Source organism: Colossoma macropomum, unplaced genomic scaffold (genome assembly GCF_904425465.1).
Source record: "Colossoma macropomum unplaced genomic scaffold, Colossoma_macropomum, whole genome shotgun sequence".
NCBI lineage: Eukaryota > Metazoa > Chordata > Actinopteri > Characiformes > Serrasalmidae > Colossoma > Colossoma macropomum.
Window position 1 is genome coordinate 28,817,342 of NW_023494787.1, and position 17,156 is coordinate 28,834,497.

Here is a 17,156-nt window from a genome sequence, read left to right on the forward strand (position 1 = left end):
CATTGTAAAAATATAACCACAACACTGAGAACATACTCAGTCTACCAGATTGTGCCCCTGTACTGATATGTGATGTACAGCCAGTCAATTTTCAAAAAAAAGCTTAAAGAAGTCATTCTTAACTCTATAAAAGAGCCCAATTCAGAAAATATCTCCTGTAATTTAAGAATGAATTTCTATCCAAAGGCTAGCACACAGGACCTGTACAGAATCAGAAATACCTTATACATTTCGCATGGCAGAAGGCAGGTTTAGCTTAGCTTATGCACTTTATTTACATAATCAGTTACCAGTCAGGCTACATGTGTTTATTATGATTTGTCAAACATTTTTTTTTTGTCTGAAAAAAACAATAATAAAATTTTTGTTTTTCTCATTGATTACCTTTTCAGCTAAACACTGTCAAGGAAATATACGTTGATCAGTTGAGTTAACTCTCAGCTGTTATTGTATAATAATAAAATGCTTATTTCTGGTTAACACCATGACATGATAAAACATACACACAGGTGACCTGGCTGTATAACACAATCAGAGAATGAGAACAGTGTCAATGTCCCAATTAGAGTTTGTTACTAGAGGTGGTACCTGTTGTTTTCAGCAAAAGGTCAAGGACAAAGCTTAACTTTGTCTTGAAAGCACAAAGCAAACATTCAATTTAAACACCTAAACTTTAGTGAAACTAAAATCTGTAACGTGTACAGGGCTACACAAAATAATGGAAACATGAAGCAAAACATGCATAAATGTTGAGAAACTTTCAAGCAGCTCAATTTTTTTATAACTGCACTCTCAGAAAAGATGGTTATTCAAGGGTTCTTTAGTAAAGCATCATTCTATATAGAACCATGAACACTTAAAGAATGATTTGCATGCTTGAAGGGTTCTTTGCATTGTGAAATCATTCTTCAGTTTGATGGAAGAATGTGTTGTATATGGTTCTATATAGAACTATTTTAAAAAAGGGTTCTACTATTGTTACGTGGTCAAGCTTGTAACAACACAAGAACCCTTTTTTGGTGCTATATAGAACCATTTACAACACATTCTACATCAATCTGAAGAACAATTTCACAATGCAAAGAACCTCTTTGAGTGTTCATGGTTCTATATAGAACCGTTGTCTTTACAAAAGAAGCCTTGAAGAACCACCTTTTTAAAGAGTGTGGAATCCCAAATTCCATGGGTGTTATGCATTTTTATATTAATTTGGGCTACAATAAGGAAGCATTTAATCATGTTACACAGGTGATAGCTGACATTATTCCACCTTTGCATGTTTCATTTCAACCCAGATCGTTTTTAAGCCCAGATTTCTTTGCATAGAACCTTTACCATGTACAATTTTCACAAAGCTTCCATTTTCCGTCATTTCAGAACTTTCTAATTAAAATCCATTTTTAAAAAAGGTCTTTTAAGCTAGAAATATACTATCACTTTATCTGGTGTTTCCATTTTTCATTTACCTCCTATACATGTGCAGTACATGAACTGTAAACCAGATCCTCACCTTAAAATCAAAATGAGTATTTGGAAGAGTCTCATAGAATTAACTTTGTTAAAAAAGGCTAATTAATTAAAAAACAGTAAATTATTCAGATTATATCTGGATTATGTTTACTATGTGCATGATGAAGCATTTGTTTCTTGTAAGTAAACACTGACAGCAAGAATGTAAACACTTGATATTGTAAGCTGTTAGAAACTTTGGCTTGACTGAATTCCATGGTACACCATAGAACTTTACAAGATAAAAATCTCCCTGGTGCATCAACTGTTTTCCTTAAATAATTTTTTATTTCTTTCAGAATAACTAGGAGAAATGTATTTGCAAGTTCTGTACAATTCTTTGTTTATCCTTGGGGTTGCTTAAAAAAATGAGAGGTGAAACAGGTTGAAAAAAATGGGATTCTGCCATTTAGTGCACTTAAAACCCCCCCAAAAAAGTTCTGTCCACCAGAATTCCTTCAGTTTGTTTTTATATGCTTGAAAAAAAAACAAATATCAAAGTTCTTCAGATCATTACGCAGGCTCCAGTTTATGCTTTTGTTGTTTTGCTCCGAATCCCAATTCTTCAGTGTCAATAGAGGAGGCACATTAAAAATACTGCCACTTTCCAAGGACTGTGTCTTTGATTGCATCAACATACTGTGCAGGCACCCAGTAAACCCAATATTGTGAGGCTTCTGTCGGACCCAGCTGAAATGCCTAGGAGAGTAAACATAGATACAGTCAGTTGTATTATTAATAGCAATGTTACGTAGTTTGATTTGGTCAGACTGCTAAGGTACTAGCCAGCAAAGCCAAAGAGACCAGTTCTTTTTGCTGTACCTCAAAACATGGAGACATGTTACTAGAGGCCATAATAATTTCAGGGTACACCTGAAGCAACCATAAAACAATTCATAAAGTATATTTCTTGTTACTTATTGTATGATTTCTGAATTTGAACTGAAAATAAATGTGCACTTATATTGAAATGATACAACCACTAATGAATAATACTGGCTAAATAAGTATTACCACTGAAAACTGGGGAAAGTACATTAGGAAACTATATTTAAATTGACTGACAAGCACCACTTCATGAAGGGGGGTACCCATGACCAGCTTGAGCATGATAAAGTTTACCACATCCATATGCAGTGCAGTATATTACTGTCCAGGGAAAGCAGGGATCTGCCTTTTACTCTGTAAGTTAATTCATCATTGGTGCACACCTAACAAACGTTTTTTTTTTTGGGTAAACAGAAACTTGATGTCCAAATATTAGTAATTTGTCTGAAATTTGTTAAAGGAAATGTTAATGAAAGCACATAAGGGAAAAAAAACATATACCATCATGTGATAGTCCTCATGACCTTCTATTGGCTCAGTCACAACATTTTTGATGGAACCCATTGGGATTTTTTCTGTTCTCTCTGTAGGCCAAAGTACAATGAGATTATAAAAATGACAAAACAAGATACTGAGTATTAATAAGAGGAAGAAACAAGAAGTCACCCTTTGTTCCAATCCATAGCTGATCCTGTTCCAGTTTGAAAGTGAGCCGCACTTTTCCACCGGATTTGTTGTACATTCCGGATAAAGGCACTGTCGGTAAGCGCTCCTATTAAGAAATAAGAGATCACTTGGATGTCATTAGAGTGCACAAGGGAGTTATTCAGCACGCCAAAGAACTCCCCTAACTGGTTCAGAGTACAGAGCTTTGGAAAATCTTTCCGTTAATGCACATGGCAGTCTGACTTTTCAAGGCTTACATGGGAATATCACATTACATGCTATATTTATAATTTAAACTGTATTTAAATGCAAACTGCTTACATTGATACGAGAAACTCTTACAATGACTACTAATATTTCTCTACATTCTTAACATAGGTGTTAGTACATTTCAGATAGCCATCCTTTTTGGCCCTGATGAGATTGACGAATGTTTTTCATCTATTACCTTAGCTCCTTTTATTGATGGCATTACATCCTCAGGTTTTCCTTTGTCCAACACTTTTCTGTGTTGCTAGAACAGAAATTATACACAAGGATAATTATACCAATTAATATTACCAATACTGCCACCAAAGCACAACATCTGAAATTTGAGTATTTATATATCTCTTTACCACATCCTCTTAGCAAAAGCATAACCAAGCTTAACGTTTAAGTAAATAAGGATTCCCACCTTTTGTCTGCACAAAGGCTCCTTTTTGTTTTCCTCAGCTTTAACTTCTTGTTGAATAACTTCTTTAGGTGTGTTTACTGCCAATACGTCATTTATCGTAGACCCAACCACCATTATTTTTGCACCATTTGTAACTTTAATTTCACGAAGTGTCTTATCCTCCGGTAGCAGTCCTTTGTACATTACTTTCTGCATAGCGGGTGGAAGACCTATACAAGACACACAAATATGATCAAAAGTATCGTTTCAAAGAAGTGGGTACCTATCCCAAACTATTTAAATTGCTGGAATATCTTTCTTACCAGTGAGTGTGTGGATTTTCTCTTTCAGTTTAGCTCCAGTTCCATCTAAAGGGATTTTAAGATCATATTTGTTCTTGTTCCAAATAATTTTCAGTTCCACCATCTCTTTCCCCTCATCACTGTCATCTCCGTTGCTGACAGCTGGGACCTGAGGTGAGGAGTTCTCACCATCTGTAAGAGATGCTTCTTCAGTCCCTGCTGCATCTCCTTTACTAGCACCGTCACATAATACTTCTGACTCTTTCAGCCCGACTTCAGTTTCCATTCCCAGTCCTTCACTCCCTGTGTGAATAAGGAGACATCAATGCATTTAGAACAGCAAAAAGAAATGACTTTCAAATAACAAATACTAAAATCAACAATATTAGGTAAATAGGTGAAGTGATTTAAAAAAAACTGACTGTAAAAGCCAACTTGCTGTCAAAGGTTTTTAACTAAACAAAGATCACCATTCATGAGAATGCAGAACAGCTTTTAAATACAAACAAAACTGATTACGTTGAGTACTCGTTACACACGTTTCTTAGCCCGAATACTATTTTTACAGTCTGCAAAACTGAAACATTTGCCTTGCAACTGAACAATCTTTTCATTTCCAGTCAAGACAAAAATAACTGAATGCACTGCTCTAACGGTTTTAAAACAGAGAACAGCCTCGTCTGCGTATTCAGGCTCTATCTGGGAAACTGAGTGACGAAGCCCAAGACTTCAGCATCGTTAACATTATGTGAAACATTAGCCGGTTAGCTGTGTAGCTGACGTTGGCGGAGTGGCGAGCTAACGCTGAACCATCTAGAAAACTCGCCAGACTCTGTTAACTTGGCTGTGTAAAAATACCTGTTAACAGGCACCACAACTACAGAGACCACTCGTTCAGTGTTACCAGTATATATAACGGCATACTGCCGCTTGAGACACGAATCCAAAACGAGAGCAACACACAAGACCGGTGGCTTCGGTAAGGGAGCAAAAGAGCAAATGGAGCTTGTAAGTTGGCCAAGAGCTAGTTAGGTTAGCTCGCTGCTCTGCTTAACGTTAAGTTTCTCGCTGAGGCTAGTTAGCTAACCGCGAAATATCAGCCAGAATAACCCTGACAAGTTCGGCGAACACCTATGTTACGTCGCGGAGACACGAAGTAATCCAAACTAAGATCCGAAACGCGGACAGGCGCGTCTCAAACACAACCGAAACGACATTTAAGTAGATTTTCTCCATGCGCCTACCATCCTGCGCCGCCATGATGATTGTGTACAATATGAGGAAAGCCTGCTGGGAAAGAACGCGCTGTCACGGATTGGACCCGCTTTGTTCCCGTAGTGACTTGGCGCTTTTAAAATCTGGAAAATTCAGTTATTTTCTAACGTTAAGGTGTCAGGTTGTTGTGACGAGGTCGCTGCCACCACTTACAGAGCTCTTGTATTTATTTATTCAGCTGTTACGTCGAGATACTAAATAATACAACATACTACCATGCATCTTCGGTTTGTGGCATTACTCAAATAGTTTAAAGCGAGTTCAGAAGTTAGCGGTGGCTGGTTTACGAGGGTTTGTGTACTTTAGTGGCTGGTGACTTACGGCAGAATAAAAGTTATAGTTGGCAAACTATCTAGTTGGTGCATGTTAGAAAAGCCAATTTCAACGGGAAATTAACTAACTTTAGTGGTAAAGCTGAGTGAAGTTTCGTATGTCGTGTTTTAAAGTCTGTCACTAATGTAAACCACGTGAGGTGACTTAACTACATTAGGGGACGTTATTTTGCTGTTTAGCTACGCAGCTATAATGCTGGTCTTGTGCAACTGAACTGGATATTGGTTTTCAGGTTAGCAAGCAGAGTCTTAGAAACACGATGACACTCCGACTGTATTCGCCATCACAGCAGCATTGAGGCAGTAAGAGGAGCGATTAAATAGCGATTTCAGTGTTTCTGCAGAACTATATGGGCTAGACTGAAGTGTGCTTGCAAAAAGCCACGCTGTTATAATGTTTGAAGGTTTAGGCTCAGTAGACGCAGCTACCCGTGTGGATGTCTCTTGCTGTTACTTGCTTTAATGAGCTTAATGCCGTCGAGGAATGCGCCTTTGCTGAAGCTGTGGAGAAACTAATCGCTTTTCGAGCAATTTTTGGCCGCGGATAAACAAGACATGGCTGACTTCAGGACATATAATGTGGTCATTCTGGGAATTGGGTTCTTATTCATTTTTACTGCCTTCACGACCTGCGGCAACATAGAGGTAAGTGAGAGTGTCGGTTTAGACCTTTTTTTTGCTTTTAATTGGCTTTTTAAGTTAGCATGGTACTCGAATGTTGGGCTGGGCAATGTGACAGTATTTATCGATATCGCGATTCATCACAATATGTCACAAAAAACACTTAACAACTTCATCCTTGCTTACAAAGCGAGCATCACTTAACATGTTTAATTGGATTTAGTGCAGCATAGTATGTAAAACGTTAAATACTAATCGTTATATTCATAGTCTTGGTGTTAAATGTGGCACCACTAACATTGTCTTTTCAACTAATCAGAAAAAAATATATTGTAATATGTTGTGAATAATGAACATTTCTTGCAGTACTGTGATATTACGTGTTTGCCATATCGCCCAGCTCAGCTAGCATGTTGTGAAGTTTGGTAGTTTTAATGTAGTTTTAAAAACAGGTACGATATTGGAACAAAGTAAATGACAAAACCACATATGTGCATGTATGTGTAGTAAGTTTTGCATGATTTATGCAGTTTGTGAATTCATGAATGATGATTTTTGTTAAAAATAGAAAAATGATCTCAAAATTAATAAGGTTTTCACTGAGAAGATTCTGTTCTCTTGCTTGCATCATGTATGTAGAGTCTGTATGAGGCCATTGTTTAGAAAATCCCAGTCAGGCGCATCTCGTGTTTGCAATCTGCTTCTTCAGTCACCCATTTGTCATGCCCGTGTAGCAAGAAAACTGAGTGTATATCAGTGGTAGGTCAGTTTCTTTGCAGGGTAGCCTATTTCATGGTATTACATTGTCGTTACATTAAATTGCATCCTCACTATCTGTGCATTTTTAACTCAACCAGAGGATGTGGGAGAATATAGTCAACATGAAACAGGTCAAAATGTGAAGATGCAGTACACTCCATATAAATGTGCATTGTGTTGCACAGTGCAGTAATGTGATATGTAACAGTACAGAATGTCATTTCTGGGCAGTTGTAGGGGTGAAAAGATACTTTGATGACTGAGAGGATTTCACTAAGTTGTTGGCCAGAAATATAGCTCTGTGGAAGAAGCTGTTTAGATGTTTAATGGCTCTGTTTTTTCTCAGGCAAGTATTTGGAACAAGTAGTACTCTATAAAGATCATCAGTCAATGAGAGGATACAGGCAGTAACTTTCTCAGTGGACTCATGCTGTATTTTGCTTTGGGAGTTGACAGTTGTCGGACTAAACCAAGCCATAATGGATATGATGGCACTTACAATGATAAGCTGGAAAACAAACTTTTTTTATATGGTGCCAAAGGTGCATTCTTTGCTGTGCCTTCCTAAGATTGCAAGTGATGTTTAGATCTCAGCTTAGAAATAAGAAATGGTGGTCTCCAGGAGTTCGAAGGACTGTTCCTAATGTTGATGATTGCCCTGGGTGGGGGGCAATATTTTAAGAGTCTATGGAGTTCTTTGGTTGGAAACCAAAATATTGTCAAGTTGGTGTGTTGACACCCTTCTTTTGAACAAGCTTGTACATTTTACACTTTACCAGAGAGCAGATCTCATGTACCAGAGTTTATTTGTTTCATTCACTTTGCCAGACTGAAAATCCATGTTGTAGTCTTTTCACGTGGCATTCAAAGCATGTATGTGTGTAGTACTTTAGTATTTAGTATTTAGTTGGTGATGTTCTGTTCCTTGGTAATGCCTATAATTGTGTGCATGTTTTTTTTTACCTAATTTTTACCTAGTTTTAGATTAGAATGATTGGACAAATGTAATTGTTTAATAAAGGCAAACAAACAAACAAACAAATACATACATAAATAAATAGTCATGTGAAAGGAAATGAAAGAATGGTAGTTTACATAATATTGGCACTTATTTAAGTATCAGCCCAAGACTATGGCTTAGTTCTATGCTTAGTTCTCTTTACTCTACATTAATAACTATGCTTAATTATTATTATTATTTTGTTTAGCAAACTGTGGTGAAAAGTCTGCATAATGCTACTTTCAGTGGAAGTGGATATCACAGGTAAGGACTGTGTTTCTTCCTAGGCAATGACAGAGAGAACATTACAAGTTTTAAGTATATTAACTTTGGTTCGATCATGATGTAAATCAGTCTGATACCTAAAATTTATTTTGATGAAGTGATACAACCCCCAGCTTTATATAGATTATGACTCTATGGACAGTATTTAATGTGCTTGAGATGTGCTCATTAATGAAATTTCCCTTTGTTTTTTTCAGCCTTGGCATAATATATGGAATTTTTTCATTTGCAAATTTATTAGCCCCCACTGCTGTAGCAGTAATTGGACCACGGTTTACTATGTTCTTCAGTGGAATTCTTTACAGGCAAGTATAATGAACTGGCAAACACGTCCAGCAGACATCATTCTGTAATTCTTCAGTGTGTCTTCAGCATCATATCTATAGTTTTTTCCTGCTCTTTCTATGTCTTTCAGCGGTTATATAGCTGTATTCATTTCTCCATCAACCTGGTCCTTTTATTTGACCTCAGTGCTAATTGGTTTTGGAGCTGCTTGTAAGTATTCACTTTTCACAAGCATCTCAGACTCATTTTTTCATGCAACTCTTCCATAAAGAGCATTTGACCCCTGCTGTAGATCCTCTTTGTGGCTAAATACAACATACCACCCCGACTTAGATTAGTAGTATTTAGTAGGTTAGTATGATCCAGTCCAATCTCAAATCCAGTGTTATAATGCTGTAATATTTGCTCAGTGTTCGCAGGCTTTTGTCGCATTCAGGTTGGATTAAACACTTGTTTTTTTTTTTACCCAAAGTGCTTTGGACGGCTCAAGGACACTTTCTGGTGGAGAACTCTGATGCCTCCACAATTAACAGGAACACTGGAATGTTTTGGGCTTTGTTGCAGTGCAGGTAAATCAGAATAGAAGTCACTAAAAGCACAGACCACTGCTGACAATGACAATTATCCCCAGTATCTGTACAAGTAAGATGGATAAAGTTCACCAAGAGCAGAAGAATCACTGTGAATTTAACCAAAAGTCTAACTTGATTTATGTAGTCGTGGTAAACACCGTACTGACAGAGGAGTGTGCAATCTAACTCCAACAGAAATATTCAGAAATATTATTTACCATGTGATTTATTCACCAGTAGATTTCATAATCATTTGTTCAATCATTTTTGTTGGAATTTGATTTCTTTACAATAACTTTGGCTTTTTTCTTTCAGTATGTTGTTTGGCAATCTTTATGTTTATTTAGATTGGAAAGGAAAAACTGAAATTGCAGGTAACTTATATAATCAGCTTCAAAATCATATCTTACTAAATAAAATTATATTTATTCTCTTTTCTATTTTTCCTAATGTCTTTAAAGTAAAGGAAGAATATTACCTGTTTTTGTGACAATGGCATGACAAAATATGTAGAATTTAAAACATAAATATAGCATTCAAAGGTGGGCCTAAAGCCAAATTAGTGCATTTTAATCTGCAACATTTCCACCTTGATATCAAGAAAAAGAACTTGGTAGATTGATTTTTCTCATATATAGGAAAAGCTTAGTTATTAATCTGTTGTAAAATTTTGCATGCTTCCTTTACTTTAAAAAACTTTCCTTAACCCTTTATCTTCAGTCAGACTGATCTTTCTATAACTTTATTTAAAACTGTGTAATACCACATTGTTAAAAGTCTTAAATAGGAAATCAGTCTTTGAGTGAGAGATTGACAGTTCAGGGCACATGCTGTACATTAAGTTTAATAATGGCCTGTATACACTTTTCAGCATATATTTACCTTTAAATCTTCAATCGGATTGTTTTAGAGCTAAGGTACTTGTTAATTGATCAGTGTCTACATAGTTTATCTATAAGCATCAGTAAATCAGGCCTTTTGAAAAAACATCAGGATCAGTATCAGCTTGTGAATAATTAAATTATCATGCTGTGTTGCTTTTGCTACCAATCCGTTGGTAGCGTCCAAAAAGAAGACATGTAGGTCATCATTTTAAGGTTTTAACAGACTAATTTAGTCCAGAATTAGATTTCATCGTCATCTGAAAATCCAATCCTTAATGTTTCATTTGGTTTCTTCCTGGACCCTTACAGACAGAGACAGAAGGATCATGTTTATTGCTCTGCTGATCACCTCTGTGCTTGGAACACTAAGTTTCCTCATTTTGAGAAAGTCTGATCAGCAGGAGGAAGAGGTTCTCACCGAAGAGGAGGGACGGTCTTTGTTGTCATCTCGACAAATGTAAAGCCATTTACACACTTCTTTTAGTAGTAGTAGTATGATAGTGATCAGTTATTTGCTTGATAATCACACTTGACCATTTTAGATCTTGTTTGGTTTGTAAAGGTTGTTCCAACGCCCTTTGTTACAGATATAAGCAGCGAGCCAACTCTGCTATAAAGAGCGCCAGGACGGAGTTCAGTAAGTACTTAAACCATAAGGACAGAACATTTTTTATATATATATATTTTATCATACATTATGATATGACTTCCATCCATCATTGCTGTCACAAGAAATTGTATGTTCTGCAAACATGCATTTTGGTTTTCATTGCATGATTTAAAGCAAATCAAGTCATAACAACATCAATGGAACTGATTTTTTTGTAACAGTGAAATTTTTTAGATTTTGTAATATATTTTATTTTGATGAGTTATGTTTATTTCTCTTGTGTCCCCTTTAGAGACCATTTTGCACCTTTTTGGCACAAAAACTATATTACTTTTAAGCTTTTGCATGGCATACAGTGGTAAGTTTGACATAATTATGTCACGCTGAAGACATCAGTGCGTTCTTCCTTTCTCTAATAATATGTGACTAACATGATTAGTGATGATGGTGTTCCACCCTTCTAGGTTTGGAGCTATGTTTTTACAGTGGTGTATACGGAACATGCATTGGAGCAACAACTCAATTTGGAGACACATCCAAAGCCTTGATTGGAATTTCAGGGATCGTGGTGGGATTTGGGGAAATAGTTGGTATGCAAATATTAACTGTGTCTAAGCAAGTAATGCCCCAGTTAATGAGCCCTTGTGGACCATTTGGCATCATTTTACAGAAGCTTTCACTTAAATAATATATATGGAGTCACTAATAATAATAATAATAATAATAACAATAATCAAGTATTATTAGAATAGAATAAATTTTTAAAAATTGCATTCACACATGTTATCAGTGAAGTCAATCAGAATGGAACCGACAGAATCATGATACTTGTGGCCAGCAGCACGTGCAAAAGATATTAATTATACATGTGGGCAGAGTGTTAAAGACTGAAACTAGTACATTTACAACTTTCACTTAAGATCAAGTTCAAGCCAGTTTTAAGTCATGTTCAAAATTCAGTCAAGCTTTGTCCAGTGAAAAGCTTCACTGCAACCTGACCATGAACGCAGCTTCACTGAAAATCACGGCTCATCCCTTTTAGGCGGAGGCCTGTTCGGACTTGTGTTGAAGAACAATCGGTTCAGACGCACATCGGTCGTCTTCCTTGGTATGGTGGTGCATTTTGTGGCCTTCTACTTAATCTTCCTCAATATACCAGATGATGCTCCAGTAGTGTTCAAAACCAGGACACAGCACAAGCCTTATTTGGCACCGAGGTACAGTACTGACAAACTCTACTCCTATACAGTCTGTGTATGTCTTATACTTGTCATTCTTTAAAAGAATCCTTTTTCTTTCAGCGTGTCCATCGCCATGCTGTGCAGCTTTCTTCTCGGGCTCGGGGACAGCTGCTTCAACACTCAGCTCTACAGTATTCTTGGTCGAGTTTACTCAGAGCAAAGTGCTCCAGCCTTTGCTATCTTTAAGTTTGTTCAGGTAAAGTGTGACTCTCCAACCTACATTCATCACTTCATAATAAACATTTTGCTTCATAATAAACATAATAAAAAAAGAAATAAATGCTCTTTATAGTAACATGTTATTCCCTTTCAGTCTATCTTTGCAGCGGTGGCTTTCTTCTATAGTGGCTACTTACTGCTGACCTGGCAGCTCCTGATTATGGTCATCCTGGGTTTCACAGGCACTTTGTGCTTCTTCGTGGTGGAGAGGATGCAGAATGTCTCTGCTGATCTGCCTGAATACTAGCTCTTCTAGTAACATTGTCTGTTTTTGCTGGGCAACAAAAGTAGTGCTAACACAAAAGTATTTGCACTGTCTTTGTTGCATCACCCAGCACTGCTAACGCCACAGTGCAATTGAGATTCACCTCATTCCCAGAGCTTTAAACAGAACACTAATGTGCTTGAGCTATTTAAAGTAGCCATGAACTTTATTTTAATTACACTGATCTTTGCCTAGTGTGCGGGTTTAACATACTGGATGGTTGTGATTGTTCTCTGTAACACAGCAGTGATCTTATGACTAATGCTGTGGTGCTCTTTTTGCTGTGATGCTAGCAGAAACTATCACTGATGAGTTGAGCCAGAGCTGACCTGCATAATTTTTAAACATAGTGTTTTTCGAAAGTATTCTGTCCAGTAATTATAGAAACATTATCTGTATTACAAATGATACTAAACCTGTATATCTGTCCAGTATATTTATTATGAATTCTTATGTTCTAACAAAGCTTTCTGCAGGTACTAAAAGAAAAATAAGTCACTGAAATTTTACTTTACATCTACCGGACATGCTAATGCATCTTTGGCTGTAATGATAACTCTGCGTCATTTGGGATAAGGATATGCTTTGCTTGTGCAGTGTTTGCCATTTGACTTGGCACACTGGATAGATAGCTTTTGCAGACTGTCATTGTAGTGCTGCAGATTCTCAATGAGGTCTAGGTCAGGACATTGGGTTAATTGTAGGACATTGACCTGTTTTGAGCAACTCCAGTGATGCTTTGACCTTGTGCTTGAGATCACTGTCCTACTCAAAAGTGAGCTTTCTCCCAAGATTCAGTTTCTTAGTAGACTGAGGCAGGCTCTCTATAGAGAGTATTCCTCTGTATTTTGTCCCATCTGTTCTTTCATTATCTTTTTAAAGATGGCCAGTCTTTTAAAAGATTGATCCTTATGAAAGGTATGATACTGCCACCACCATACTTGAAGGCAAGGCCGGACTGGTTTTCAGACTGGGAGTTACATTATGTAAATCAGGACAACCCAACCTTTAACTGAACTTTCTGTGCTACCTTCTGTCCCTGTTTCATCAGCTTGATTACGTTCTGTGGCTGCAGAAATGTACAGGAACAACAATGCAAACAATATAAAGCCTTAAAGAATAAGCCTGCAGGATGCACAGAGTAGACGCTTTTCACAGGCTTACAAAAAAGGCAGCATATTAAGTAACAAGCATAATTGTAAACATGTACACATGAGGTGACATATATATGATATTGATCCAGTCACTTTTTAGAAATAGCCAACTTCTTTTTTTTAATTACAAAACTTAATTTTCATCTTAACATATAAACTATATTGTAACTTACATTGCAGTGATGTGCAGTGTTGTTGGCAAATAGTAGCCAGCACACTGGAAATTCTTCTAAAGCTTCCAATTACCCACTGGGGTGGTATTTCTTCAGTCATGGGCAGGATTAGTTTGTTTTTCAGGAGTGGCTTTTCCTAGTGTCTAGGTGGTGTGATCCAGCTTCCATTTCCTGAGTACTGATCCAACTGTGGTCACTGAGATCCAAACATTTTTTTTCTGATTCATACATTGTACTTCACTATCTCTTATTTTAGTCATTACATTTTTAGTATGATTCTTAAACAGAATTATTTTTTTAGAAAATGTGACAGTTACTTTTAATATGTCCAATAAGGAGGCAATTTTGCTCTTGTTAGTTTTTTTTTTTAATCTGTGAAACTTTGGAGCATCCAGAGAACAGGGATTTGAATTCTTTAAAATATCTGCAAACAATTAACTTATTTTGGATTTAAAACTGTATTGTTGGAGCATATGAATTCACAGTGTCATTTGTAATCCAGAAAATGCTGATAACTGAAGGGGATTGAATATTTTTGATGCTCTAATAGCTTGAGGTCAATTGTTCATTGATTTATTTTCCATATTGCTCCAGGAAAGCCATTTCTTGGTGAGCAGCGTTAGGTAATGGGTGATGACAGTGCATTCGCTAGCATAAAACACTAATCATGTCATTGAAAAAGTCTTTGGTTTTTTAACATCTGTACTTAAGAGGTGCAGATGTGACTGCACAAAGAGGAGTTGGACTTTAAAATATATTTTAGATATTTGTTTCTGCCCCTCACTCTCTCAGGGTTCTGATTACCACTAGATCTGCTGACCATGCTGTGTGTTATGCATGATCATGCAGTGTGGATGAATTTGGAACATATAATGAAGTCCTTTGGCTGTTCTAATGTTTGTTATAAAATGCACTGCCTATGTACTTTTTAATGATTTTTTATGATGAATATAATTCCCTAAAGTTTTTGTACCCATAATTGGTCTCTTCGTAAATATAACATGCAAGTAAGTGACACATTAAACAGACTATGAAGTTATTTGCCAAAGTCAAATGCATATGAGGGTCTTTTTACTGGTTTAAAAATCTGAACTGGTGTGAGCAACATGGAGGAAGCCTTACCAGTTTGCAGTGTTATATATGCCATATGTAGGGCCATAGTGTTCAGTGTTTCAGCATCTTTATAAATGGTAATTAATATTGTTGAAATCAATTCTGTTCTGTCAGTAATGTGTAGGAGGCTAACAACTGGTAGTCAAGCAGTCAAGTCCTAAATTGCCAAAATGTGTAACAACTATGCAAGAATGAACAGTAATTAGTGTCATATTGTGAATGTAGCTGTTTATATTCAATAATGTACCTGCATTTTTTGTATTCTAGCAATATGATGCATTTCATCATTTGATCTTGTTAACAGACAATCATGAGTAGTTTTGTCTTTTATATATCATAATATTTCAATAAAATGAAGTATATACCTTTTAATAGCTATGTTTGTTTTTCTGTGTTTATATGATGGACTGCCTTGCATTTTGAGCATTTCGGGTCTGATGTCCAATAAATAATCGTCTTTGCAAAGCAGGTTGTCATTGTTTTCCATTGCAGCACAGAGAATGATGATTCTCAGATAAGAGAAAAGCTGACAATGTCCTGTTCACTGTAGCTCAGACAAAATATTACCAATCAGTTTGTACACTCACAATGGTCGTTCACACTGGACGTACAGTTGTAGAAAAAAAGAATTGAATTGGTGTAGAACCTTTACATCATATGGGGTTACTTTAAACTTTTTACAGAATCATAAATTAAAAGGTTCTTTAGGGAACCAAAAGTGGTTCTTTTATGGCATCATTCCAAAAAACTTATTTTCAAAAATGTTATTTTTAAGAAAGATAACTAACTACATATGCAGTCATATGCAAAGGTTTAAAAGTCTTCAGTAAAATGACATTTTGGCAAATTTTTCATTAAAAATAAGTTAACATCTACAGAGAGCCCACTTAAATATGGGATTTTTTGACAAATTTTATGATTCATTTTTTTCCAATATGTTAAATTTAGCCAATAAACTTGTGCATTAAAATGTGCAGAAGTGTGCTCTTTGTAGAGAACGGGTTAACTTCTTTTCACTTACATAAAAAAAGACATGTAAATTGAACAGTGGTACCCAAATTTTGCATATGACTGTCAGAATGTAAATAGTCCCCAGTATCTACTAGTCCATCTGGAGGGCTGGTTTCTGGTTGTGTCTGGCTCTGCCCAGCATGTCCAGCAGATGGCAGATAAGGCAAACTCAAACCATGAATCTCATTGAGGCTGAAGAAGGAAACGTTGCAGTAAAAGTATTGGGAAATTGAGATTTCAGAGTACTTCTGAGAACTTCTTTTGGCCTTTCTTTGTTCATATGACTCACCAAAACAGTTACTATGAAGAAAGACCAAATGGCGTATTTGAATTCAGCCAATGAAAGAATGTTATGTTCTATTAGCCAGATCAATGTCTCACAGTCACACATAGATAATGGAGTATTGATTTCTCTATAAGCAGGTCCTAAAAGATTACCTGTTACCTTAATCCATACTGCATTTGAGTGTAGTTAAACCAGTCAAATTGAAATAGTTTTAAAATGCTGCTATATATATTAGTCCTGCTGAAGGAAGTAGGCCATTTAAGCTTCTCGATGATGGTATAATTGTGGACTGATGGTATATTAGGTGGTACAGCAAATTGTATCCCTAACCAAAGCTTATTATGATCTTAAGAAAAACAGACAAATCAACAATGCAGTGGTAAAATACTTGCTACTGTAATAAAAAATATCACCATTATTTGTCCTGAGTTCATCACTTAAATGTATGGCTAAATGATTGTACACTAGCGTAGCCTGTACAATATCAACTCTATGGTAGTAACAGAAACTGACTTCTGATGATCTGGTATGACGGGCTTGTCTATTCAATTAGCCAATCATATTGCAGGAGGAAAAATTTAATCAGCCAATCCTACCACAAGACTGATGATTCAAGGAAGTCAAACAGATTCCAAGAAGCGATAACAAGCCAAACACATTACGGAGTAGAAAATTCAGCTCATCAGAATGCAGACGGAAGAAGTTATCTAGCCAATCAGATTGCAGGAGGGAACATTTAGTTTTCCAATCAGATTACTGGATAGAAAATTCTACCTCTAATCAGAACACAGAGGGGTTAAGTTTTACTGCTTTCATTAGTGGTAGTCCACCATACCAATCTTACAATTTTAAAGTAAAGTAAAATAATTTCAAATGCTGAAATTTTACTCTGATTATAAAGTGTTGATAAGTATTTCAGGTAGGCTGCCGTGTCTTTTCAGAGGAAAAGGTTTAGCAGTACAGGCTTAGTAAGCTGAGGACATTCTTAATTGCAATTATCATTTTTAGTGTTATTGTTAAATAATTCTTTTGAAAAAATTACACTTACTAGAGATTCTATAGAGTCGGCAGTTTTAATGGCATTACGTTATTACAGTGACATCAATGAACT

At 36.3% G+C, this 17,156-nt stretch overlaps 2 protein-coding genes across 3 annotated transcripts; one reads left to right on the forward strand and one right to left on the reverse strand.

Annotated features, from left to right (window-relative positions):
* Positions 1 to 1,594: 1,594 nt before the first annotated feature.
* On the reverse strand, positions 1,595 to 5,220 carry ubfd1 (ubiquitin family domain containing 1). Of its 2 annotated transcripts, none has more exons than XM_036566782.1 (7): positions 5,205 to 5,220; positions 3,982 to 4,263; positions 3,680 to 3,888; positions 3,452 to 3,517; positions 3,004 to 3,109; positions 2,839 to 2,921; positions 1,595 to 2,208 (listed from the first exon to the last, which is right to left on the reverse strand). In XM_036566782.1, exons 1-7 carry the CDS (start codon positions 5,218 to 5,220, stop codon positions 2,098 to 2,100), a joined length of 873 nt encoding a protein of 290 aa, XP_036422675.1. In that variant the 3' UTR covers positions 1,595 to 2,097. The 2 variants fall into 2 exon arrangements, with proteins under 2 accessions (XP_036422675.1, XP_036422676.1); XM_036566783.1 differs by lacking the exon at positions 5,205 to 5,220 and adding an exon at positions 4,819 to 4,926 and having other exon boundaries at positions 1,951 to 2,208.
* Positions 5,221 to 5,238: 18 nt separating this feature from the next.
* LOC118805751 (UNC93-like protein MFSD11) lies at positions 5,239 to 15,213 on the forward strand. Its single transcript, XM_036566781.1, has 13 exons — positions 5,239 to 6,212; positions 8,156 to 8,211; positions 8,430 to 8,537; positions 8,648 to 8,727; positions 8,990 to 9,086; positions 9,405 to 9,463; positions 10,283 to 10,430; positions 10,561 to 10,610; positions 10,876 to 10,941; positions 11,048 to 11,173; positions 11,626 to 11,800; positions 11,885 to 12,020; positions 12,138 to 15,213. Exons 1-13 carry the CDS (start codon positions 6,123 to 6,125, stop codon positions 12,288 to 12,290), a joined length of 1,344 nt encoding a protein of 447 aa, XP_036422674.1. The 5' UTR covers positions 5,239 to 6,122; the 3' UTR covers positions 12,291 to 15,213.
* Positions 15,214 to 17,156: the final 1,943 nt, after the last annotated feature.